This window comes from Antedon mediterranea, chromosome 2 (assembly GCF_964355755.1).
Source record: "Antedon mediterranea chromosome 2, ecAntMedi1.1, whole genome shotgun sequence".
Lineage (NCBI taxonomy): Eukaryota > Metazoa > Echinodermata > Crinoidea > Comatulida > Antedonidae > Antedon > Antedon mediterranea.
Genome location: NC_092671.1, coordinates 17517931 through 17545113, shown reverse-complemented (window position 1 = coordinate 17545113; position 27183 = coordinate 17517931). Strand labels below are relative to the sequence as shown.

General features: G+C 33.0%; 1 protein-coding gene across 1 annotated transcript in view; it reads right to left on the bottom strand.

The window, feature by feature from the left end:
- LOC140040614 (neurobeachin-like protein 1) overlaps positions 1-27183 on the bottom strand; it is a 59553-nt gene that overhangs the window by 31772 nt on the left and 598 nt on the right. The window contains exons 2-23 of the mRNA XM_072086678.1: positions 22371-22444; positions 21653-21741; positions 21161-21343; positions 19933-20023; positions 17573-17679; positions 16684-16866; positions 14955-15198; positions 14214-14419; positions 13446-13576; positions 13067-13199; positions 12817-12936; positions 12226-12511; positions 11492-11670; positions 10928-11087; positions 10108-10241; positions 8753-8909; positions 8325-8427; positions 7538-7697; positions 6743-6901; positions 6200-6353; positions 4789-5531; positions 4334-4573 (exon numbers count right to left, since the gene is read on the bottom strand). Of these exons, the coding sequence (XP_071942779.1) occupies positions 4334-4573; positions 4789-5531; positions 6200-6353; positions 6743-6901; positions 7538-7697; positions 8325-8427; positions 8753-8909; positions 10108-10241; positions 10928-11087; positions 11492-11670; positions 12226-12511; positions 12817-12936; positions 13067-13199; positions 13446-13576; positions 14214-14419; positions 14955-15198; positions 16684-16866; positions 17573-17679; positions 19933-20023; positions 21161-21343; positions 21653-21741; positions 22371-22444 (4036 nt within the window). The remainder of the gene's footprint in view (positions 1-4333; positions 4574-4788; positions 5532-6199; positions 6354-6742; positions 6902-7537; positions 7698-8324; positions 8428-8752; positions 8910-10107; positions 10242-10927; positions 11088-11491; positions 11671-12225; positions 12512-12816; positions 12937-13066; positions 13200-13445; positions 13577-14213; positions 14420-14954; positions 15199-16683; positions 16867-17572; positions 17680-19932; positions 20024-21160; positions 21344-21652; positions 21742-22370; positions 22445-27183) is intronic.

Below are 27183 nucleotides of genomic sequence, written 5' to 3'. Positions count from 1 at the left end.
GAAGGTGGTTTTGAGTAGAAAAGGAAATGTAAATAATCTCTGGCAATTATCATAGTAGTATATATGTTTAAGAAGATATCACAACTATCTTAAGTAAAAAATAGCAATGTAAATCTATTATATATTGTAATTATACATATATATTAAATGTTTTTAATGTTATGACTGTAGTTTTTATGTCATTGATGAACATTAAAAGCAAACAGACAAATGTAGTGAGGTCAAGGGCAATAGAAGTTTCTAAATGCACACAACAGGTAAAAAGAAGAAATACTCTTTACTAATGAATGTTATGACTGTAGTAGTTTCTATTTCATTGGCCCTGTTTCTGCGGCCAATCCCAAATATACCGTATAAATATATCGTATATGAAATTTGTGCACCGTTTCCACTGCACATTCGTTGGTGGGCTGTAAAAAAGTTGGCTTTCATTACCCAAAATGCACATTTTGTGAGACGGAAGTATGGATTGACCTAGAGTCTCGTGTAGTGAGGTTACATGACAAAAACAAAACAATGATGGTTTCTCAAAACGTCGTAGCATTGCTTTCTATTTTAAATCTAATGAGCAGAAGTGGCAACGAATTTACATCGCACAAACAATCTAGAAATGTAGAATGGGCATTGACTAGATTTATGCAAAGACGACGACGGTGTTTGCCGATAATCTGCTTTTATTTTGTTTGAGATACTTTTGTAAATCTCGGTATCTCTTCTGTTGCCATGCAGTCTCCCCCCAACCTTCGCTTCTCCCCACAATTTAATTGCAAAAATAGTTATTTCTTCAGTCCACAGTGATATTTTAATCTGTTGCTTGCTTATACACGTGTGTGTCAATGCAGCAGAAAAACCAAACAAACGCGTCACGCTCTGTTAGTTTTTGACCTCGTGTCATGGGTCGGGTCACATATACGGTAAATTTTGAGTGCAGCAGAAACGGGGTACGAAATATACGGTATATTTTGGAATATACCGTATAATATCCACAAACGATGGAGATATTTATGCGGTATATATACCGCATATATACTGTATAATTTTTATGAGACTCGGTTCTGCTGCCAAAAAATATACCGTATATAAAATATACCGTATATATACGGTATATTTTTGGCAGCAGAAACAGGGCCATTGATGAACTTTCAAAGAAAACAAAAATAGGCATGCAGACGTGTGCTGTTAAGGTAAAAATCAGTATTTATCTCTCAAGAAATTTAACTCTAAATTGGGGAAAGTGGTTTAAGTAGAAATAATGATAAATTATATTATACAGATATATATTTTAACAACAATAGCTTCATCCATCTACCATGTAGATTGGATGCAAGAGCAAATTCATGAATACATTTTGTGACAATATTGCCGGTCTTCCCCAACCTGCACAACATGCCATACACCACCTTACTGTGTTTCAGAAATGTTCGGCAATGGAAAAGCCTATCAGTGCTACAGAGTAATATTAAAGGTCCACCCTCAATTGATTGTCAATAGTTTACCATTGCAGGGCGCTAATAAAGTATATAATCACCTAATAAAGAGAACTATAATGCTGTTCTACCATAATGTTGTGATTGGACAGAGTTAACCATGTGACCTAATAATTGGTAAGGTAGATTAAATACAGAAGAGGAAATTGTATCCACTCTAATTGATTTTTCTCATCTTCACCATTTACACAACAGTATAAGTAAAGTGCACAACTTATATATAACATGTTCTGTATTAAATTTATTTTTGATATACTGATTTTTTTTCCCCATGTATTTAGCATACTGGACATACTGACCAATCTTCTGGAAAACACTGGCCAGTATTAGCAACATCAACTTTCATATTTGGGTTAATGTCAAAGTTTAAAACAGTACCATTAGTCTATAAAAGATGTACACTTTGCAACTTTTTATACTGATTTAAACTTTCCTATGTATTTAGCATACTGGACATACTGACCAATCTTCTGGAAAACACTGGCCAGTCTTCTGGACATACTGACCAGTGTTATGGAGTGTATCTAATTGCTTGGCATGGATTGTGCTATGAAGCAAATAATGAGCTACTATAACTGCAATTTCGTTGCCTAAAGACCTACAGGTATAAAACATTTTCCAGAATATAATTTAATGTGGATTCATTATTGGAAAAGAAAGATTTGCTGCATTTTAATAATTAGGCTATTAGCCACGTATAATATGCAATAACAACAAAACTTTATTTATAAAACATTTTACAGAATGTATTTTATATAATTGATGTGGTTTCATTATTAAAAAAGAAAAATTTGCTGCATTTTGATAATTAGGCTATTAGCCACTTATAATATGCAAAACTTTGTTAATAAATATTGCCAAATATATTAATTGTACATTTTGACAAATAAGGAATTAATATTTCATTTTGTATCAGTTTATAAACCAGAACTACAAATTTATGTTAATGAAAAGTTATACAAAATACACATCATGAATTGTTTTCTACAATTCCAACTGGAGATTCATCACTACATCAACACATTTATGCAATATGACCAGATAATCTATTTTCTCATTCTTGTAGCAGTTTGTCTGTTTGATGTCAGTAATGCTAATGCAGAACATACAGTTGGATGGTTGTATTCTACAACTGATAGATCATATACCTATCTAGCAGCAATATGCCCATCCAGTAAACAGTTTATAGGGCAAATTGATGGAAAATATCCTGATAACAATAAGACAGTGAACTGTAACCTGTTTATGAATTTAAATTCACAACAAAATGTAGGAATATACACATGTCAAGATTTTGAGAATAAACATTATTTGATTCCTTCAACAGAAGAAATCTTTTTGGATTGTTAACTGTGAACCTTTCCCAAAGATTGTAGAGGAACAGGAAGTACAGATCACATGTAAAATTAATAGAAAAAAACAAGAAATCACAAGTGGATGGATCCAAGGAAGATATAACAATATACAGTCCCATATTGTTAATAGTACTGCAATAAGATTTAGTCAGACTTTAACCGGTTTCTTACCTGGAGATGGCATATTCTTTTACTGTATTTCAGATTTGTATGTCGGTGCCGGAGACAATCGGTGCAACACAGTAATATTAGAGGTCCAACCTCAAACCAAAAGTTCTCAAAACAACAATCAAGGAAGAAAAGATGTTTACCTAACAACTATACTATTAGCAACATCAACTACCATATTTGGGATTATTGTAGTTGTACTACTTTATCTACTAAAGAAGAAACATCAAAACAAAGCACTAGCTGCTATATATTACCAAAGAAACAGAGACACAATTGGCTATGACACTTCTAATATTCCACAAACCAGTACAGACCTAAAAGAATGTCACACTAACCATCCACAGGCGTTTGGAGTTGATGTCTTTTACAGTGTATTAGATGATAAAGCAGGTAAAAATGTGATGTGAAGAGGTGGAAAAATGCTCACAACAGAGATGCTGTAAAAAGTCTACAATAGTTTGTACTTAAACCGTAGGGCCAAATTCTTTGTTAATTCATAGCAAACAACATAACCTAATTAAATGTACAGTATATGATTCATCCTATAGTAGGAAATACTAAGTACTATCTAATAATTATTTTTGGTCTAAAATCATTCCCAATTTAATCTGAACCTAAACATTTGTCTATCCTTTCTATTACTGACGAAGCTATAACAACAATAATAATAAAAATACATAATCTATAATTATTTCATTAGTTGTAGTGCCAAAGCCTTTGCACTCTCCTATAGCCAACGATTTTAATGTGTTTAGACTTTAACGTAAAACAGGTGTTTTTATACCATTTTTGTAAAATAGCGGAATGCCTGAACATGTTTCTTGGCCATAATCCTAATCTTATCATTAGAAATGTTAAATGTGTGGAATTTTTCTACTTTACTATGTAGACTAGATGGAAATAATAATAAAGTTTATTATAAGCTTGTAACTTTTTGTATATATTTTATGTATCCTTGTGTTCTATTTTTGTCGTTATTATTTCTGAACAAATTGGAAAAAAATTCAATACAACATCAAAATCAAAAATTTAGAAACAATTGAAGGAATTACCCAGCAAAAAAGCAGTTCAGTGATGTACAATAAATAATACATATATCATATCATATACAAAAACCAGTACTGTATATTGTAAAATTTAATCAAATTCTCTATCATATTTGTATCATAACTTAATATAGAAAATATGCATTAAGGGAATGAGACTACCTGTAGGTACTGTATGGCCACTATAATATTGTTTATTGAATGGGGAAAATGTATTGTTTTATCTATAACATTGTTAACTAAAACAGATAACATAAATAAGTCAACAAAATACCTTTTCACTCCAAGCGTTTGGACTTTCTCCATCTTCCCCAAACAGAAAATCTTGCACAAGTTTTACAAGTCTTAATCCGTTCTCCATTTCAGTTGCACTGTCTAGATTTCCATGCTTAGCATTATTGACAGCGCCCTCTAACATCTTCTCTATGAGGTTCCGTTTTATGACAATACCAGGACGAATGAGATCACATTTCTCCATCAATTGGTTAATACAGACAAAGACCTGGCCACGTTCCTGTATTAAATAAACTTAAATTATGTGTTTGGAATGCTTGGGTCTATTGGGAGCTTTAGAGCTTTAGAGCTTATGGCCCTAGAGTATGAGAAGGCCCCTTTGGAGTGCTAAACCAGAGACCTTTTACCCTAGCGATATGCCACTGTAGCCATTTGACTTTGATCTCAATTGTTGTTTCAACATATGATAATTAATTATATATGTGAGGTACTTACACACCAGACCTCCTCTGATGATCCTTGAAAGCCATTCCAAAGAACATGAAAGAGAATTTCTGTTATTGTGTCAGCCAAAACTTGTCCAGTTTTATCAACTTCTGAATCGTCTTCAGAATAATCTTCATCTTCATCCTCCTCGCTCTGTAAGGACAGCCGTAAGTCTGACTTCCTTAAAGGCTTATTAAACCTTTGATTGTAAAACATGGAAAGCATTGCGTCCTCAGTTTGGAAGCTACCACTACGTGAACCAACTTCAACGTATTCTGAATCATACTGGACCGACTCGGCTTTAGGTGGTGCCAACCGGTTATCACTTGATATTGAAGATATTTCTGAAAGCTCTGGTACGGAATTATGAGCGCTAGAGATGTTACTGCTCAACCCTGTATCTAGTAGATCTTTAGTTTGATTTGAAGATTTTTCTGTACTGAGGTTTTCGCTGGTGACGGACACGCGTGACTTATTATCTGAAACATCATCATCTGTGAAATCTAATAGGTCAACGTCATCAATGTCTTCGCATTTGATTTCAATTTGACCAGATTTTGCATATAGTTTGGTGATGACGTCTTGCCAGCCTGTTTCCTTGGCTATGTCTGACCTACAGGCTTTGTTTGTATACAGAATATGAAGTAGTTGTGTAGTTGCCTCTAGTTTTATAAGTACATTTCCTTTTTGGACCAACTGCAATGCAGCAATCAATCCGCTGAAGTTTGGTTCACTACATGTCAGTTTTTCATCTGAATGAAGAAATAATAGGTGAATTAAATGAAATACAATTCATAAAGGTACATATCTAAATGGTTCTAAAAGTAGAACTTAAGTATAAAGTGTAGGTCCAGTTTACACAAAATGCTTGTGTGCACTTTAAAGAACCTAGTACATCTTTCGAGACAATAAGGGGTTCCCTGGTGTACTACAGTAGTTGACACAGCCTATCTTAAGCTTAGGCGAGAAGCATGTAGTTGAAAAGTGTAACATCTAAGTCCACAGTGTGACGATCGGAATGGCGCTATATCATTATTATATTATTAGTAACTGCAGAAATTTCCTGAACATTGTATCAAATCAAATTCTTTAATGCTAAAAACAACAAATACCACAAAATAAGTTGTCAAGAAACACTAATATGGCTAAGAGCCTGTCTTCCCCCTTTTCATATTGTTTTTTTACCATATTTTCATGAGGGTGATCCATCCATCCAGCAATTGCTGATCATTAGGGACCCTCAGAGGTTCACAAGACAAACATATACACAAGATGTTCTGCATAAACAAAGTCTTATTACAAGTCTTTGGGAGTCTTTGTCCGGAGTTGTGATGGGACTTGAACCCAGGACCCTTGGAGTGGTAGCCAAGCTTCATAACCACCAAGCCACAACTCCACTCCTCCTGTAACAAATACTAACCTGTGACTTGCTCCACAAGGTTTTTAGCAATGGGCATACTCATAGGAATTGATTCCATTAACATTATCAGGCCAGCATGACCTACTTCAGTTAGACGTATTCTACTTTTAGTCTTCTCGTTAACTCTTGCCGTCTTCAACAATGCAGTTAAGATCTTAATGTATAAAAGGTAAAACAGCCATTTTCTATAAAATGATTTCTTATTAGATTACAGAAATGTTATTGGTCCATTTAAAATGGAAATACACTTTCCTTGGCTTAGTTAAAACAATAAAACAGCTATTAAAAGATATACATCAAATTGCAAAACACTTGGAGGTGTCCTCTGAATAGAGGTTTGCAGTGGTGTATTGCCTCTTGTTCATTTCATGGGAAAGTGTCCCGCTAATAGGGATGTCCTCTAAATAGGGTGTCCCAAATAAGGGGTACTACTGTATTCCTTAATAGTTGAACCAAAAACAAGTACACTTTGCTTCTGTAGTTTACCAGATGAGAATAAAGCGTCTGGGGATTCCTAAAAATTTGGGAGACATTTTTACTTACCTTAAACACCCTGACCCTAAGAGCATCCGAGTGGTCTTTGTCTACAAGTAAGGCATATAGCAATTCTCCAATACCTTCCTCAAACATTAACAGCATCAGTTGATCTCCTGCTGAGGTACTATGGAGCAGTGAATATAAGGTATCAATTGCTTCATTTTTCTGAGAAAAAAATGGCAATATTAATGTAATATTTATATAAATCCAAATTACTGAAAAATGACAATGCTGTGGGTGTCAGTGGCTGGATCTCAATGGAGAAAATAAAATAAGAAAGAGCTAAATAAAAACGATAATGTAAAACAGCCAGAAAAATTAGAAGAACTTTTAGGCAACACTAGCCCTTCATCAGTGCAAGTGTAATATTTAAAATATAGATATTATTTACATGAATAATCAAGTTGGTAGTTGACAAAACTTGCACATGCACATACGTTTGAATACAATTGTTATTGCATGTATCCATAACCATGGTATCCAAATGATCGGAATTGCACTGGGAAAGACTACATTTGAACTGCCTCCATCCAGAGGGGTTTTTAAATAGGAGAGGCACCCTGGTGCAAGTGTTTACAAGAAATGATATAAACAATTATGTCAAGTTTTCAGCTTTCCATGAATAGTCTACAATGTTATCAATGGTGTTTATTAAATAAAATACACAAACAAACATTGGTGTTGATAGAGTGAGTTGTATACACTACAGATGCCAATAAATTAAACAGTTCAGGTGCCATACCGGGCCGTATAAATGTGTATTTATAGCAATTTGTAGCTAGCATAAAATAAATGTCTTACCAGTTGTTCACATGGGGCAGTAGCTATAAAAGCTAGAATGGAACACAATTCTTCCTTTGAAATACTGTTTCCTTTGGATACGTAATATTTGATCAAACCAAAGAGGGCAGCTCGTATCGTCTTGGAATCCTCTCTTGATATATCTTCTGGACCAAAATCGCTGATTAACAAAAATATTATTATAAATGTAAAGTATTAGTTGTACACACAGCAAATATTGGGTTAGAATCTTGTTTAAAGCTCTGCCTACAAATCAAACTTTATGTGACAAAAAAATGTGATGTGCCCATATATGGACATGATGACATCATATCACTTCCATATTTTGGTATATCACTTCCATATTTGGGCACATCACACTTTTTTGTCAAACTTAAGACAGGGTCTATTCTCATGATAAAAACACTTCGTAGTAAAAAGTATCTCGCAGCATTTACGTTTATTATACTTTGGACTAATCAAAGTTATTATTATAATCATTATTACCATAAATCAGAATTAAATCAATTTAATCAGTAACCCATAATCAATTCATGAAACTTTATTATCTCAAACTCTGGGGAAATTCATTTGGTTGTGGTATATAAAGATTCATTATTATTAATCTTGTTACTAAGTCTCAGTAGGACATGATTTGGCGATCAGAAAAATAAACATACAAAGATACAGCATTTCTTTGAGTAGGGTAGCCTTTATATTAACAAAACTGCTCTTCTAAAGGGCATGCTGTCTCAAATCTTAATGTCATTATGAAAAATTCCAATATTTGTAATAACACTAGCAATACCTGTAGTATGTTCTGATGACATCCAATATATAACTCACTCCAAACTTCTGATGGAAGTATTTGTGGTCATCTTTAATGACAGTGGACAAATACTGAATATGAGCTAAGAGAAAACAACATTTGCATTGTTATTTGTTGTTACCTAAACCGTCATAATAATCCAAAATCCAAAACAGTTAAATATATTTCATCATCATTTATATAGTGCATTCCACAAACAACAACGTCTCAATGCACTTTTCAACTACCTGCCAACTACAGCGTTTTACCATCAGAACCATGGAGCAAGTGAGCCTTGACCCCTTGCCATAAGGATTAGGTTCCACTGTCTTAACCACTCGGCCAACTCACTTACTCCATTATCATTAAACTTATTATAGATAATCACAATTATTATTGCCACTGCCTCCACGCTTGCATCAACCTACCTATCCTAACTGTGAAATCACTTTTGCTCCATATTCTGAAGTCAAATAGCAGATGCTGGTATGTACTCTTTGATAACACTGAGTTGCCATCCGATATGTATTCTAAAAATGTCTGTATGGCCATTAGAACATGGACATCGATTAATCGTGGATCCACCTGTAAATACAATGTATATAATAATAATATTCAGATGGATTTTGTAAGTAAGATAAAGACAACTGTAAGTTATTTGTTTGTGAAGAGATGGGTTATTCCATTTTATATATAGGGCTTCTTTTATTAAATGGAATAATCCAATAACTTGTTACAAAATCCATCTGAATAATAATAATACATATAGATTATTTATCAGGTATAAGATCTTTTAATAAAAACCTTTACTACTGTATTTATAATAAATGTCAACATGTATGTACAACATTCATACTATATGTACACCTTGCTTTGTTAATGTATTATTTCTTTCTCCTGTTCTTACTGTAAAGGTAAAAGAAATTTATTCTGTCCCTCAACTAGAAACTGAGGAAATTCTGATTAGGCCCTCTGCGAATCCACGGCAGCCAGAAGTGCAGTGCCTACCAGAACAGCACACCAGGAGACGATACCCTACTCTTTTCACAGAGTGAACAAGTTCTTTAACATGCACTATATGTACTGTACAAAAAACCAAAACCTTTACATCCCATCCGGAGAACGAGGCAATAACACTAATTGTTGACAGTCAAGAAGGGAAAGCGAGAACCAAGATCTAGTCATCAGGTGCTACTGGGCATTCCAAGGAGCAAACATAGTTGGGGAGATCGGACTTTCAGTGTTGCTGGACCTAGGCTCTGGAACCACCTACCCTTGAACATTAAACACACATCATTATTGAGTCACTTTAAGTCACTACTCAAAACTCACCTTTTCTGATTTTTTTTTTACAGCGCCATGAGCAATGAATGTTGGAATGGCGCTATATAAATCGAACGATTGATTGATTGATTGATTGACTAAAACATCTTGCCTAACGATGCAATCAGTATGGTACAGATAGGCTTAAACGCATGCCTATCACATGCTAGTCTGAAATTATCATTACACCATCACTCTCCGATATATACAGCACCCAACGCAATTCTTAGACGGTCTGCCATCCAAAAAGCAACCGGCCCAACGATGCTTAACTTTGGTGATCTGACGAGAACCAGTGTTTTAACGCAGTATGGCCATATGTAACCTCTGTCTGGGAACCAACATCCTGTTTACTGGTCAGATTTCTTAATCATAAATTATCTTTATAATATTTAAATGTACTACTGGTACACTATTATCCACAACATCAATATCATCACCAAAAAAATCACCATAATACCTTTTGTAGAAGCATTCCTATTGTTGGAATTCCCTGGCACTGATGTAACATATCCTGGTTAATGGGATGTCCAACACATATGTTCTTAATAAGGGTTAGAAAACAAGCCACTTGATTCTGTTCTAATGCAAGATCTAAAAAAAGAAAATCAACACGCAACATGTGTTAATTACAGTTTGGGCAACCTCTGTATTCATATACGTATGGGTAAATCTTACATACTACGTCACACATTATGTGTACCATACATGATATCGATTTGTGATGTGTTTCGAATGCATTTCACACGTTTAAGATATATTTGTTGAATATTAAGTTGTTAAACACAGCACAGATAACATTTTACCAGCAAAACTTAAAAATAAATTATTCAAGAAAATTCAGAGTTTTAGTATAAAAATGATTCAAAAAGATGACAGAGAATTAAAAATATTGGCTAGGCCTGCTGTAGCCTAGGCTAGATAGGCTCAGGCTAGGTTTGTGTATGTTTGTTTGTGTAAACGTGTATTCATCACAAAAATGATTTTGGCCAAATTAAAAAAGCTATTATCAAACTTATCGCTTACATGTGTTTGACATGGGTACGTATGCGTATAAATGAATTTGCCTAAACTATACGTGTATTCATCACAAAAATAATTTTGGCCAAATTAAATCGCTTACATGTGTTTGACACGGGTACGTATGCGTATAAATGAATTTGCCCAAACTATCTAATATTAATTTACTTTGTTAATATTACCTGCTCTGTATTTATATTTAGTACTATATTTGACAATTATAATCTATTTTATCCACAAAAAAATTACTCATGACTCACCAGTTTCTCCAGGAGACTGCAGCACCTCCCATCCATCAGCACTTATTGTTCTTTCAGGTGTAAGAGGAGTCATTGGTTCCAACAGTATATTGTCTTCAGATGTTGCCATCTCTAAAATTGGGAACAAGACTTGAACACCGCCTATGCAGTTAATCACTTCCTGGAAAATAATATTTAAAAGCATATTATATTAAGATCTGAGTTACCTGTATATTCCATATGAGATTTTAAATAGCACACCTCTGTATTCTTTTAACATGGACCGAAATATCTCTATCCGAATATAGTTTTCCCTGATATTTAGCCAAGTATTTTACTCAGTTTCTGAGTGCTTTGCTTCTTTTTTATATAAAGTTTGCGGTTCACCAAGTATATTAGTTCTGAAAAGAACTGTTGAGTTTCTCAACATTTCTATCAGTATGCTTTGATCATCTTCAGGAGGAGAAAATATTTGTGATGAATACACATTTTTACTAAAATAAATCTGATTTTATTTTACAAGAGCCTAGACACGGCAGGTGCATGTTTTGTACATGGCCTAAAAAATATGTCATTAGCACATACCTTTAGATCCCATGTGGCACAACTGTGGCCATTCAACCGGCCTTGGTATAAATGGTTTGGTGCCAAATCTGAACATACTCCATTCCTACATGCCCTTGCATCATAGTACAGTAACATCTTGGCTGGAAGTTCTGACAAGTCATTATCTTCACGTTGAAATAATATCACATTATTTGGACCTATGTAAAAAATAACGATAATTTATACTGGTAGAAATAAGTGAATATGTCAGCTTTCACATTGACACGGTAATTTATACAAAATATTAATCTGTGCACACGGATATAAGCCCAGTAAATTCTGTTCCATTCATCCGTTCATTATCGTTCAATTTACCATTCAGTCTGATAAACAGAGTTAAGTTTATGACATAATTTTGAAAGTTTTTCAACCAAAGCTAATGCACGTGGTAGCCATTTTTTTTATTTTTAGTTGTTACAAATTTAACCAAAACATCATATATACATGCATATTATAAAGTATATGTAGACTGTGAATTTTCTTTGATTCTCCTCGTAAGAAACTTCTAAAAAACACGTCCATAAAACTATGTGTCTAGGAGGAGGCTGACAATCATAGTTTGGGTCTTGAAATTGATTTGTACAACCATCACACTGTAAAATTACCATCCCTTTCATTGACTGTCTCGTTGTAAAAGCGCACTATTATGATAAAGGAAAATTTATCTACTGTCTCGTTGTGAAAGCGCACTATTATGATAAAGGAAAACTTACCTTCAATGTAAAGCCTTTTAATCTCCTTTGATTGTAAGGCATCATGGAAGATGCAAACACTTCCCATCTGGCCATGAAGACTTAAAGATTCCCCCAAGATATCATCCTGTGATCCTATTGGAATTGTCATTGTTCCTGGGTCTACTGTATTGGACTCACGGCGAGGTAGATGATTTGTCAACAACTTCCCCATATTTTTAAGGGAGAGCTGAGATCTTCCTTCAGTGGGTTGGGTAGCAGTGCTCGGCTGAAAGGTGTTGGGGCCAATCGTACATTTGGTGAATGGCTATAAATAAAATTAAGAACAAATTGTTTATATTCACATGCCCTTTATTCTAAATGTCTGTTGCAAAATCCGTTAATTTTAATACTTATTTAGAAGGCTGTATATCTTCAGGATTTAATGCAATATTGTGTTTTATAAGATGTGTCAACCTTTCGGTTGTTATGCTACAACCGTCGCAAAGATTCTCCAAGACAGTTTTAGCATAACAAGCATATATACCATTCTCAACACTACTTTATTCCCTAATGGAAACACATGGTATACCACAAGCCTAACTTTGCTAGTGTTTAAACAATACTACTAACCTCGTTTAGGGCTGGAAATTTCAGTTGAGATGTATGCCTCAACAGGCCATCAATATACACAGATAGTTGACTTTGGACAAATGGTCTTCGAGAAGCAGCATGAACAATATCCAGAGAATGCTATAAGAGAAGTACAGATTTGAAAATTTAATGGAGTTTTTTAAATTCTAAACTAATCCTAAAATATTTTTCTGGACCAGAACCAGAAATTTAAAAAAAGATCTGACAAAAGAACAAATAAATAAATTACCCATTGATTGTCAGTAAGAGAACATTCGACAATATCTTTTACATAGTATTCTTTACGAGTACAGATGGCGATAGTAAGGATGCCGTCTAATGTAAAGAAAGCCTCAAATCCCATTCCACTTGCCGAATAAAAACTGAAATGTAAACAAAAATTGTTATAATTACAACATCAAAGTACTATGTGATTGAACCTACTGTACTAAAGTCTACTTTATTGGCTTGGTTGTTTATTGAAAATTTTTTTCCAAATATAACTAGAATTGTGCAATTTAAAAGCCTCTAATTTAATATAATGTCTAATACACATTTAGTACAAGAAGTAGGGGAAATTGTGTTCATCACAAGACAACCAGGACACGTGCAGGAACCAATTACAGTACCTGTATAACTGTCTTCGGTATATCTGGACCATGGATGGGTCATCTTCTGATAAGCATTGGTCTAGACACAGCCAAGCATGAAATGAGAATCCATGGCCTGGCCACTTGTGTATTGCTGATATCGTTATTCCCTGTCAAAAAAAGTATATTTTTCATTTTATTTAATTTCGATTAAACATTTATTTTCTTCCTTGCATCGTCATATACAATTAAGAATACATTTTAAAATGACTGTATTAACCCATGAATGTCATTATTCATTATTTTTAATATGTTTTCCAGAAAGACATATAATATACAAAAAATGAATGTTTATGAGTGCAATAGGGCAGATAATTTTATGAGGAGAACATTTCCTCTTTCACTGAATTTATTTGCCACTTTCACTAACATTCATTACTTGTGTTATAACACATCTACTTTTAACGATGAGCCTTGGCTAATGGACTAAAGCATTTGCGAATTGGATGTAGAGCAATTCTAAACGACGTGATGCTACAGTTTGATTTTCAAATGTACAGTCAACAGCCTAGCCAAGAATATGGACTATGTACTGACAATCTAATAATACATGTCTATTGAATATCATGTGACTCACAATCCTCCAATCAAAGAATCTATTCAGGTGTGTTATAATAAATAATAATAAATATACATTGAAAACATATACAAATTATTACTGACACTAGCAGATGTGGCAGATTGTAGAAAAGTAATAAAATCACTTTGTAGAAAAGTGACAATTCAAATCCGCATGGATTCACTTACAGCATTTCGGTCTTCCAAATCAAAATAATGATGGGCTCCCAATTTGCCCCCTTTCCTTGCCATCATGGACATACTATGCATCATATGTTTACATTTTGGTGACAGCACCTTCTCATCTTCTCCTCGTATTAGTGTTATTAGTCGTTTTAATTCTGACGACGTTATACTACAAGAGCCCAGTGACTGAAGTAATTGAATCAACTTGTCTGTCAAACATAAAAAAAATAATTCATCAATATGAAAATGTAAAGTTCATACATGGTATTTGTAATGTCCTTTTTAATATTGAAATATAAAACAATATTATGTTTGTTTTCAGGCCTTTTCTCCAAATAATATAATATTAGTATAATTTGTCTAAAATTATGTAGACTTTATTATATTTAACACACACACATACATACATTCTTCAAATTAAAATAAATTCTGCTTATATTAAGCAAAATATTTGTTCTGCCTATCACATAGCAGTCAGGGGGAAAATGCCAAAAGGCTACCTGCTTTCTAGGAGTTTTATCAGATAATCTATATTGTTTTGTTTACTTTTGAACATGACCACAGTGCTTATTTTCCATTTTTCCTAACTGACAGCATTGTCAGTATGAGTTAATTGGTATTTGTAAACATTTATAGACAAAATGAAGCAGATTCGGTTTAACAAAGAATGTATGCACATAGGACAAGCACACACAGTGTATTATTATTATTTCAAATTGATAATATTCTCTGAACACTTTGTACCTTCTGCTTTCGGATCAAGGGTATTTCTACGCTCCAATGTATCTAGTATACACCCTATAATGTTACTAGAACAACACTGTAAGCGGTTGTGATTGCACCAGGTACAGCACCGTGAAAGATTGCGACACACTTCCAGTTGAAGATCCTGTGATTTGAAATCTGGTAGCCACTTAATCATGATGGATGCAGGACCAGTGTTACGTATCACTTGATCTTTCTCAGCTACAAATTCATCGTCCACAAGCTGAATTTGAACATAAGTAATAATAAATTAAATTATAAAGTACAGGTGGTCTAATCCCCGTTTACATTGTCCGTAATTTAAAAATCATAGTCACTAGCTGCCAGGAAAGCACAAAAGCAGCCTAAGCCACTGTCACCAATTAGGTGTGTACCTCCAATATATATATATATATATATTAACTTAATTATGAACATGTTGAACTACTTAACATAATACAGGTTAGATGGTCTAAACCCCCTGTTCATACATGTATGACTAGGTCTATCTCAGCTACAAATTCATGGTCCACAAGCTGTTTGAATTTGAACTTAAGTAATAATTAATTAATTTTACAGATCGTCTACCCCTGTTCACAAGGTTGGGTGTTTAAATTATTAATTATTATATATTAACCGTGATTAAAAACTTGTTCGCAAATAAAACATTTTGATCTGTCTCGAGGTTGCATAAATAAAAACTAACCATATTGTAAATTCTTACTTTTTCTCACACAGTCTGTATATGTAATGTGGAGGGAGAGTATATATAATAGTCTATATTGTAACAAATAGTTTGGTACACAGATGATTCCTACAACACCCTTTTATAAATTTAGATAAAACATTAATTTTTAGAAGCATTTTAACATCAAAGTATACAATACAATGATGAGAGACCTGTATAGAAACCAAAGATTGTATTTACAGCGCATTGAATTAAGATATTATCTCCAAAATAAAAAGAAAGTATCTTGGTAAAGTACATTGGTTTTATACTACGTAGGCTCATCAGACAATAGTCTAAGTTATTTAAAAAACAAAAAATAATTTTGGACTGTATATAATACTTTTTAAGATGTTTTGTTTTGTAAAAATAGGTAGATGATCATGTCATTATGGTTTTAGAATAAGAGTTTTGAATAGTGAAAATGATCTTGTTAGGTGCACTACAAACTATCTGTTATGGATCTTTAAATCCCCTCACTAAATGGAAATGTTGTGATTAATCAAACACTTTCCAAAGATGATACTATCTGTCTGTATAGGAAGATTGTTAAGAGCTGAGGTTACACCTCTCACCAATTTGGATGTTTTCATTGTTATTATTTAAATTTGTAGAGATCATATCAAGTTTTCAAGTATCAAGTTTCTTTTATTTATATCACTGTCGCAGCCGAAGCTGAATTATTGTTTATTTAAAGATATATTGTCCCCACCCCCCCCCCCCCAAAAAAAATACTTCCAAAACTAATTTTTTTATTTACCTGAAAAAAATGTAATTTAAAGCACAAAAAAATTGTTAAATTGGCTGCCAGCCAATGGGTTTGTCATTTTATAAGTGAAAACATTATTTATTTTTCGTTTTTTTTTCCTACGGAAGTGATTAACTTTATTAAAACTACAAAATAACATATTCAAAGCCTGATTTAATTAATTTTTTGGGGGACAATAAATCTTTAAATTAAAATGTATAAAACAATTAAAGCATCAATAACATAAAATATACCATATCAAACAAAGAATTGAGTAATTCTTTGGAAGGCTGTCCTAATCGTTGTAAGGCTTCTCCAAGTCGCTGGTATCCAACAGCCTCTCTAAAAGCATCTTTGGCACATGTTGATTGCATGAAAAGTGATGCTAATGTACGAACTGTCAGATACGCAATAGTCAGCTTGTTACTCTTTGTTTCCTGATAAATAAATACAAAAAATTATATTTAATTAAATAATTGGGTATAATAATTATGAAATAATTACCACATTTCTATAGCGCCCTTTTCATGACTAATCATGCTCAAAAGCGCTTTACATAGCACATTATTACCCTGATCATTTTTTGGAAACATACTCCCATAATGCAGCTACTAATCAGTTGTTGTATTTGATCTAACCGGGTACCCATTTTATAGACCTGGGTGGAGAGAGGCAAATAAAGTGTCTTGCCTAATGATACAAGCAATGTGGCGAGAGTTGGATTTGGACCACGATCTCACGATCAGTATTCCAATGTCCAACACACTGCGCCACATGCCCTCACCATATAAAAAAATATTACACCACAACCTTGAACCAAACATCAGGGTGAGCAAAGATCAAATAGGTGATGTAACACAACTAGGTAAGAATAGAGAGTCGAATTGCGTGGAATAAATGATGTCTGGTGGTGATGATAATGATGATGATGATAGAAATATTCAATCAAAAAAGAGTAACTTTTGATTAAAAACCTACAAGTTATAGTAACTAGAGATTAGCTTTCACTTTGGACAAACACTCCCTTCCGTTAATTATGAATTCAGCCAAGTGGGGAATTCCCTTTTTTGGTACTGAGAAAATATCGGTTCAATTAAGTTCTAACCAATCAATATTTTAATAATAGAAAATGTTTCAACTTACTGCAGCATTGTTTAAAACCTTTAACAGCTCATTAAAAATATCTAATTTAATAAACGATTCTTGTAAATCAGTCTTATCTCGGCCAAGCATAATATGTGGAATGGTTCCTATAAAATAAAAAAAGGCATCTATATAGCTTTCACATTTGTTACATTCAGAAACATTAAAAATCATATAATTAATATATTCCCCCAAGAAGTTTCAGGCAATATATAATGATTAATTCTCACTAGAGATGCAACACAAGGATGCTACGCAACGTTAATGATTTGACAAATCATGAAGCGATAAAATATTGGGAACCAAGTTTAACAAAGAAACTGAAATAACATGTAGAATACCAATACTACAGTCATAATCATGAGTATGGGGAAAAAAGTGATAGATTTCAAAGAGAAATTATGTAAATTACATTTAACGACATCAGCCCGATTTGCAATTCACATGACCACTATCTACACCGCATACATTAACTCATTAGTGTAGGTTGACCCAATGAGGGAAACAGTGATTACTGTATTATCGTAATGCTTTATGCAAATGTCATTCATACATAAAGTAAATACTTCATCGTGTTTATAATTTACAAACTTGAGATAGGTAAAAATTAATTATGCAGATAACTTAAATAAATACCAAATACCAATCAATAGGACTGTAAGATTTTTAAGATTTTAGGAAACTTAACTGTGTACCTAAAAGCTACCAAATCCAAAACCAAACCAACACAACTAGACTGTATATTAATCAAAATGTCTCTGGGTAGATTTGAACTTGAGACCTCTAGATGCATCATGTTGTTACACCATAAACAAGTGTCATATTGTCTAATTACCCATTCATTATTTTCAAAATAATATTATTAAAGAATTACTCATCTATTAAATGCCAATTACTGTCATGGATTTGTGTCAGAGTCAATTTAAAAGATGAAAGTCAGTGTAGGAGAGATTAAAAGGATATTACGCACAAGGTGTTAAGAGATAATAGGACTTAAATAACATCTGCTAACAGATGTATTCAGGGTCTTACACAAAAAATAATATTATTTATAAAATACAGTAAAGCAATATTAAGAGGCGAGTGTCCTCCTGAATCAGGTTTTGTCAGCAAGATTTGCTGGATTAAACTTGTTTAAACCAGTATTTAAGATGGTATAAGAAAATTATACATAAAATAAACACCTATCTAGTAGTGGTACGGTAGGTTAGGCATAGCCATTAAAAACATAGACCAAGAACAATCAGGGCTATATTTTGTCAATTGGTTAGACAATGTACAATATTATTTGACTTTTGTGTATTTAGACGATTATTATCTTATTTAGTATATATCAGTAATTCAGTACTTAATTGTCCCTTTAATAGTGGTATTTACTGAAACATTATTGAAACTGTCCCCCACAAATGATGGGTTCTACAGAAATTCAAATCAAACTAATCTAGAAATTACTGGGGAATAATTTGAACATAAACAATTTAAAATAACAAAATCAATCAGTATCATTTAGATTCTTATTTGACTATTATTATTGATACACTATTTTAAGATGACTGGTTGACAGCTTTTATTTTTTGACCTACATTTTTTTTTTCTTGATGTCTTTTTGTGTTATTAAATTTGTCTTAACTGATAGATTCAAGGTTTTATTTTCAATTTTTTTATATATTTAAATTCTGGTTGATTGTTACGTTAGGCAAAAATGATCCAATACTTTCATTTTTAACAGACGGATATCAAATCAAAACATGGATCAGACGTAAAATGAAATAATGATGAGTCGCAGGCAAGATTTAAATAAAATTGATTGGTAGAAGAATGTGATGTTTGCCATAGGGATTCTAAGGTCACAAGTTGAGTCAAGCGTAAAGAAAGTGAACGTGTTCTTTTAAGGAAGAGGTTGATTTTGCGCAGAGTTCAGATGTGAGAACGAGTCATCATGAGTATTGATAAGAAGTTCCTTGTTCAATAGCCGTCTTACAGTTTTCATCAGTTTCTTGAGCTACTAACTACCATGGATTTATTGCTTTCAGGAATATAATACAAAACCAATTCTGTAAGTACAACATACTTATTTCGCATAATTTTTTCGAGGCCGTAAATGTTGTTAGAATTTCTAAAACAAGCATTTTGCGGCCTTCTATAGTATATTTTACTGTAAAGAAATCAAGGCCGTAAATTTTGTTAGAATTTCTAGCATAGAACAAGCATTTTACTATGAAAAAATAAACAATTGTTTTATAAATTGTTGAATAAGCTCCTTGAGGCCAAGGTTTGGTCTTGAGAGAAGTGAACTATCTAATCAACAAAAATGATTCTATAAGCTGTTATTAAAAGAGAAAATAATTACTACTACTTACGAAGTAATTTTAGCTGAACCTCAGGGTTGCTTTTACTGTTATTTAATGCTTTTATTAGGTTTCCAAGTAGTTCCAATATGTCTACTTGCCTCTGGTAAAAGAAAAGTCATCAAAAAATTGCAATAATCAGAATAGAACAGTTCTTTAAAGTATGTGCACAAAAGGCCTATTAACCATATAATGGATTGAAAGGAGTCTTAACATATATTATGTCCATAATTATTGTTAGTTTCTTTTGTTTTCATAAGTGGACTCTTAGCGAAAATAAATGATGACAGTACATTGGGATGCTCCCACTAGAGTGCATGATTGGCAGATTGTTTCATTGTCTGATAGGGACATTCTAAAAATTCTTCTTTTTGTATTGTATCCTATACTTTTTGTAGAAGGGCTATTGTTGCTTTATCCTGGTAGGCTATAGGCACACAAATTATGGTAAGAGTGATAATAGACCATTTCTTCCGTTTACAGAATAGACAGTGTTACTATTGGATTTATTTTTGTATGTGAGAAGATTATTTTAAAGTAAATAGTGCGTATTATATACCGGCACCTTTCAATTCACAGCATCTGTTTTTTTTAATCGCCGGTCTATAGTTATTGCCATGCCCTCAAACTAAAGACCGGCTAAACGAAAAATCTTCTTTAATACAATCAGTTACACACACGCGCTGCGCCGATTGTGTAGTTAGCCCTAGCCTACGATGATTAACTTGTGTATGAGCTAACTAGAGGATTTAGTAAGTTTAGCGGCCAGTTAAAATATGAAGAAACAAATAAAGTATGACTTGGAAATATTTATTACATATCTGGAAGCGACGAATTATCAAATACAGGCCTTTTTTGGTTGCTTATTGGCAGCAAAACTATGTCACTAACTAGGCCAAGGGCTACTCCAACCAAGTCCATGTTTGCGTTCGCTTCGGCCTAGTCTAGCCTGCCAAATTGGGTGGTACGGTATATAAAACAAATATTTACTGGGCTTTCATTGGGGCACGGTAAAATATATATATATCCAATCTGCAGACAGTACTGTTTTGATCTTATTAGATCTCGTCAGTGCAGCTCAGGTTTCGAAATGAAATGTACCACAGAACTGGCATAATATGTATATTTAACCATGTCCCTCAACCCAGTAAATATTTGTATACTATTACTTGCAATGTGACTCACAATCAGAAATTTATTTAGATGTTATCTAATAAAATATTTACATAAGATAACTTACTTCTTCGGGTGAACAGGTATGAATAACCTGTATCATTAATATAATGCACTTTAAAATAAGATCATAGAGAGATAAGTTGTCTTTCAATACATGAGGGCTAGCTAATGATTGGCTTTTTTCAGGTAACAATTGATGAAAGATAAGATCCACGGTTGCAGGTGATACCACTTTCAGAGCATTTTCCTAGAGAAAACAAAATAAGTTTCCATTAATCAGTATATTTTATAGTCAATAAGAAACGCTTTTAGTATAAAATATACATTATATGCTAAGTAATTGTAAAGTAACAAGCTCTTGTATTCAATATCAGTGTGTTCAAACAGTTTCCTTCAAACTGATCAAAAAATGAAAAACTATGCTTCCTAATGCGATGTCGACATTTAAAGATCATTGTGGGTCATTATAATATATGAATAATATAGAACAATGAATTAACAATCAAAATGTCTTAATAGGTGTCATGATACATTCATGTTTAACAAATACACTTACAGTGCTACCACAAAGTATTGCCCCATATATATGAAAGAGATGAACTTGTATGTCTTCTGGTAGATGACTATTTTCTTCTTGAAAACAATCTGTAAACAACAGGTGGCATTTATTTAGTTTACTTAAATATATCGGATCATTTAGGTTTAATAATGTTGGGTTACATTATTGATATATTTTCTCTCACTGTATTAATGTTACAATGTTTATTATTATATACTGGCACCTTTCAATTCACGTCGGCATCTATAGTTATTGCCATGCCCTCGAACTATAGACTGGCTAAACTGCGCATGTCTGTTTCCTCCATATCTTCAATACAATCCACACACGCGATGCGATGATTGTGTAGCTAGCGCGTGTGGATTGTATTGAAGATATAAAGGAAATATGTGGACGGAGCTGACTATAAGATTTAGTAAGCGGCCAGTTAAAATATAGAGAAACAAATAAAGTATGCTTTGGGAATATTTAGTGGAGTTGAAAGAGTCTTGATGTACAACCCTGGACCTTGGGATTGGAGGCCAAGCATGTTAACCACCAAGCTACGGCTCCACTACTTAGAAATGTCCAATTGAGATTCACATTTTGTTACAGTGTAAAAGCATCAGTTATTAATTGCACACAAAAGACGTGAAGTCGAGATGATGTTATTGAAATTTGAAATTCAATTCACTCAAAGTGACAAAAGTACCTTGTATAAAATCAATATACTAACCATAGAAAAATGGCACAAATTCAACAGAAAGAAACCCTGGCTGATAGTGTAACTGGCGTTGATCCATTTTGTGTCTGGAAGTAAATAAATAATGGAGTATAATACTGTATTTAGTTTTATCTCTTTTTTTCAAATAATATTAAAAATAATGTTTTCATCAGGTTTCAAAGATTTCAATAAATCAATATATTAAGAAAATTTGTAGTTAAAATATCAGTCATGGAAGTGATAATAATATGATGATAAAGCCATTACGTACAATCATGTGTTAATTGTGCGTTATACAAACTAAGATTTCATAGAAACCTAATTAATAGCAACTTTCACTTTAAGTACAGTAGGATATTGAACTACTAGTAACGCAGATGGCTATCAGATAATCATCAAACTTTGTATCATTAAGGTGCAATAAAGATGTGTAAAACAGTAAAAATAAATGACCTAATATTGTGTTTGAGGTCATAAATAAAATTCTATTACTGATTTAAAAAATTACTTTTCAAACAAACTTTTAAACTAAAACTGAAGAATACATGATAGTAAAAAACAAATTTAAATCATGTGATTTATTTGGATTTTAACCAAAAAGATAAGATTTAAAAGAATGAAACTATTACAGCCACATCTTATATTTATCTGCATTTTATAGATAACACTTAAAATTAGAAATTACGCATTGCGTGGGATGCTTTGATATCTTAAAGCATACTATACAGTAGTAACTGTATGCGTCATTGTGTACATAGTATTTAAGAGCGGACCTTCCCATTTCCTTTGGTGTAAAAGCTGCTTATAAGAAAAATAGAAATGGAAAGTTTTAAACTACTAGTACATTCTTATAAACAACTATTTTTTTTAAATACCCATTTCCTATATGATTTTAAAGTGGTGTCGGTAGTCTCTGATTATTACTTACCAGGATAAATATAAAAATACAGTTGAACCAATATTAAGAGGACACCCTCAGGACCCAACAAATTGTCCCTTTAACAGAATTGTCTACGAAATAAGGATTAGCCTTAGTGTTAAAATATATATGTCCCCTTATTCACTTAACATGAAAGTGTCTCCTTTTTTTTTTTTTTTTTTTATTCTCATCCAACAGCGAGTAACCCGCCAATTACAGGATGGATAAACTATTTAATAATTTCACAAGACAAATATATACACAAGATGCTCTACATAAACAAAGACTTATTATTAAGTCTTTGGGAGTGGAGTTGTAAATTGTCATGAGAAAAAAACCCTGACATATGACAGGACTTAAACCCAGGACCCTAAGATTGGTTGCCAAGCATCATAACCACCAAGCCACAGCTCCACTCCTCCTTAATAGAGGTGTCCTCTAAATACAGGTTGGCCATAATGTTAAAACATAATAGGTTTCCCCTCGTTCGTTTCATAGGAAATGGTCCCCTAAATAGTCTACTGATAGTTAGAAACTTCAATCAAAATATTTTATGATTGCAAGTACAAATATCATTCATTATTATTTTTTTTAATCTTTAAAGCTCTGTGTACACTATCAAACTAACAAAAATGATGTATGATGTGATGTGCCTATATATGGACATGATGATGTCATATCACTACCATATTTGGGCATATCACTATGCCTTTAATGATGATCACGAAGTGTTTTGGAGTGGTTATGGATGCAATTGTGACAACAATTTTCACCAATCTTTGTTCAAATACGTGAATTTTAGCACAATAAACCTAGGCCGGCAGAGCCACTTTCAAAGAATAGCATTACCGGTGTGTGAAGGGGTCTGTGTAGTCAGCTGTCCAGGTCAGTATGCAAATGTTAAATGGAGCCTAGTTGAAATGGAATATACAAAGCGTTCTATGAACAACTTTGTGCAATATTTTTTCTACTATTTTACTGATGCAGTCTACATTCGATTTATTCTTGACGACAATTTTCATCCGATACCATTTTATTATTCAAAATGTGCAATAACCAGCTGTCCAGGTCAGTATGCACATAAGTGGAACCAAGTCGAAATGGAACTTACACAACGTTCTATGAACAACTTTGTGCAATATTTTTTCTACTATTTTAATGATGTTGTTTACATTGACGACGATTTTCATCCGATATCTATTTATTATTCAAAATGTGCAATAACAAAACTGGCCTTACATCTTTACAAGTACGAAAGAAATCGAAGTTTAAATTCCTTGGCAGGGCTGTGTCATACTATTCAAATTCGTACTCTACGTATTTGGTCTGTTGTACTTGGAGGGGAGAAGTCAATCCTGGACCGAATGCTACTAATTCGAATAATAAAAGCAGCTCTTTAAAGGTGTACTACCAAAACGTTCGTAGTGTAAAAAATAAAATGGAATCATATAAATCGGAATTGTTTAGTCACATGTCACAAGATACATAGACGTTGTAGCATTAAAACTGAAACCTGGTTAAATAACACTAATTGATTGAGAACTGTCTTTAGATGGCTTTAATCTATATCGCAGGGACCGGCAAGAGGACAAGAGAGGCGGTGGAGTTTTACTCTTAATTAACAACAAATACAGGTCGTGTCGTCTCATTCAGTTTGAAGATGAAAGTCAAGAACTAATGTGGGTAAAAATTCAACTGTCTAGAAAAAAATGTTTAATTATTGGTATATATTATCGCCCCCCATCGGCACCTAAATCTCAAATCGATCGTCTCTGTGAGTCTATAAACAATGTGCAATATGAATTTCAGGGCTTCAATCATGACGTTATGTTATTAGGAGATTTTAATCTACCTGAGATAAAATGGCGTTTGAATAGTTATAATAAGTGCAATATTGTAGAATGTGAAGCTCCCGACAACTCTAATGGCAAATTTATAGATAATATTTTACAGGGCAATAATTTTAATCAATTTGTATATTTTCCGACATGTGCCGATCACACTCTTGATCTTGTCTTGTGCAATACTATATGCCACGAAGTTTCATCCGGTGAAGATATTTTCACTTCTGATCACTGTGCAATAAATTTTAAATATCCTATAGAGTTTAACAAACACCTTATCAATGATGACGATCGATTGTTATATAATTTTTAAAAACTTAACAAATTAGATTTTATACAAATGCTTTCTCATATTCCTTGGCATTTACTTGATCTTGCCGTTGACATTGATGAGGCAGTTAATTTATTTTATGATTTTATTTTTGCTACTATCAAAGATCTCGTCCCTGTTTTCAGACCTAAGAGAAAACTCCCACCATGGTTTGATAATGAGTTCTACACTGCTCTGAAATCTAAAGAATCATATTTTAGAGAAAAAAAACGTAATCCAAATAGGTTAAATATTGAAAATTTTCGATTTGCTAGGTCAAATTTTAAACGACTTTGTAGATTTAAGTATCAAACCTATGTTAATTCATTATGTTTTAATTTAAGTTGTAATCCGAAACGTTTTTGGTCTTGGATAAAATCCTCAAGAAAAAATAATAATAACATCCCTTCGGAACTACATTTTAATAATCAGTCAGCTTACACTGTAAAAGACAAAGCAAACTTACTTTTATTCTGTTTTTAGTCCTGTTAACAACGATTTGGATATTCCTAATCTTCCTGAATATCCCATTGATTGCTTATCTAAACTTGAGTTTAATCAGGAGGTTATAGAAAAGCACATTAATGAAATTGATTCTCATAAGGCTTCAGGTAATGATGGTCTAAGTAATATTGTTTTGTCTTTAGCTGCCAAACCTCTTTCTTTCCCTTGTAAAATTTTATTTGAAAGATGCATTTCTGAGAAACGTTTTCCGATAAAATGGAAGCAAGCTAACGTGTGCCCTATCTTTAAAGCTGGTTCTAAATCTGATGTACGCAATTATAGACCAGTTTCTAAAGTATTTGAAAAAATTGTTCACGACCAAATTGTTAAACATATATCTCCAGTTATTAGTGACCATCAACACGGATTTTACCCAGGAAGGTCTTGTGAAACAAATTTGTCTGTTCTGTTGTCACATGCAAAAGGACAATGCAAAGTTGTATATACAGACATGGCTAAAGCCTTTGACAGGGTCTCCCATAAGTTGCTCTTGTTCAAACTTCAACAATTTGGTCTAAATCACGATTTAATTTTATTTTTTACAAGTTATTTATCGGACAGGTTTCAGAGTCACTTTTGATGGTAATGCGTCTGAATGGCTTCCAGTTTTATCTGGCGTGCCTCAGGGGTCTATTTTGGGGCCTCTTTTTTTCATTATGTTTATCAACGATTTTTCCTTTGTTCCTCGTCATTCTAATGTTCTTATGTTTGCTGACGATATTAAATTATTTAAGTCTATACAAACTTTAAATGATATGTTGTTGTTACAAGAAGAGGTTGACAGACTCATTCACTTGGAATATGTCAGTCAATGCCTCTAAATGCAAATCAATGTCTTTTACTCTTAAGAAAAAACCCATCTATTTTGACTTTTATATTAAGAATATTATACTTGAAAGAGTGTCTGTTCACAAAGACCTTGGTATTTTTTTAGATAGATCATTAACCTTCTGTAAACATATTGATTTTATAGTCTCTAAATGCAATAGACTTTTGGGTTTTCTTTGGAGACATTGCAGACATATTAACGATAAAAAGGCATTAGTTATTTTATACAAATCTTTAGTTAGGTCGAATCTTGAATTCTGCAGTGTTATTTTTAACTCTATTTCTCTTGCCCAGTCTTCTAGATTACAAAGTGTACAGAACAAGTTTTGTCAATTTTATGTGCGTAAATTTGGTTCTATTAGCAAAGACGTTCTTATTAATTTAGCGGATAGGCGTAAGCTATTTGATTTAATTTTTCTT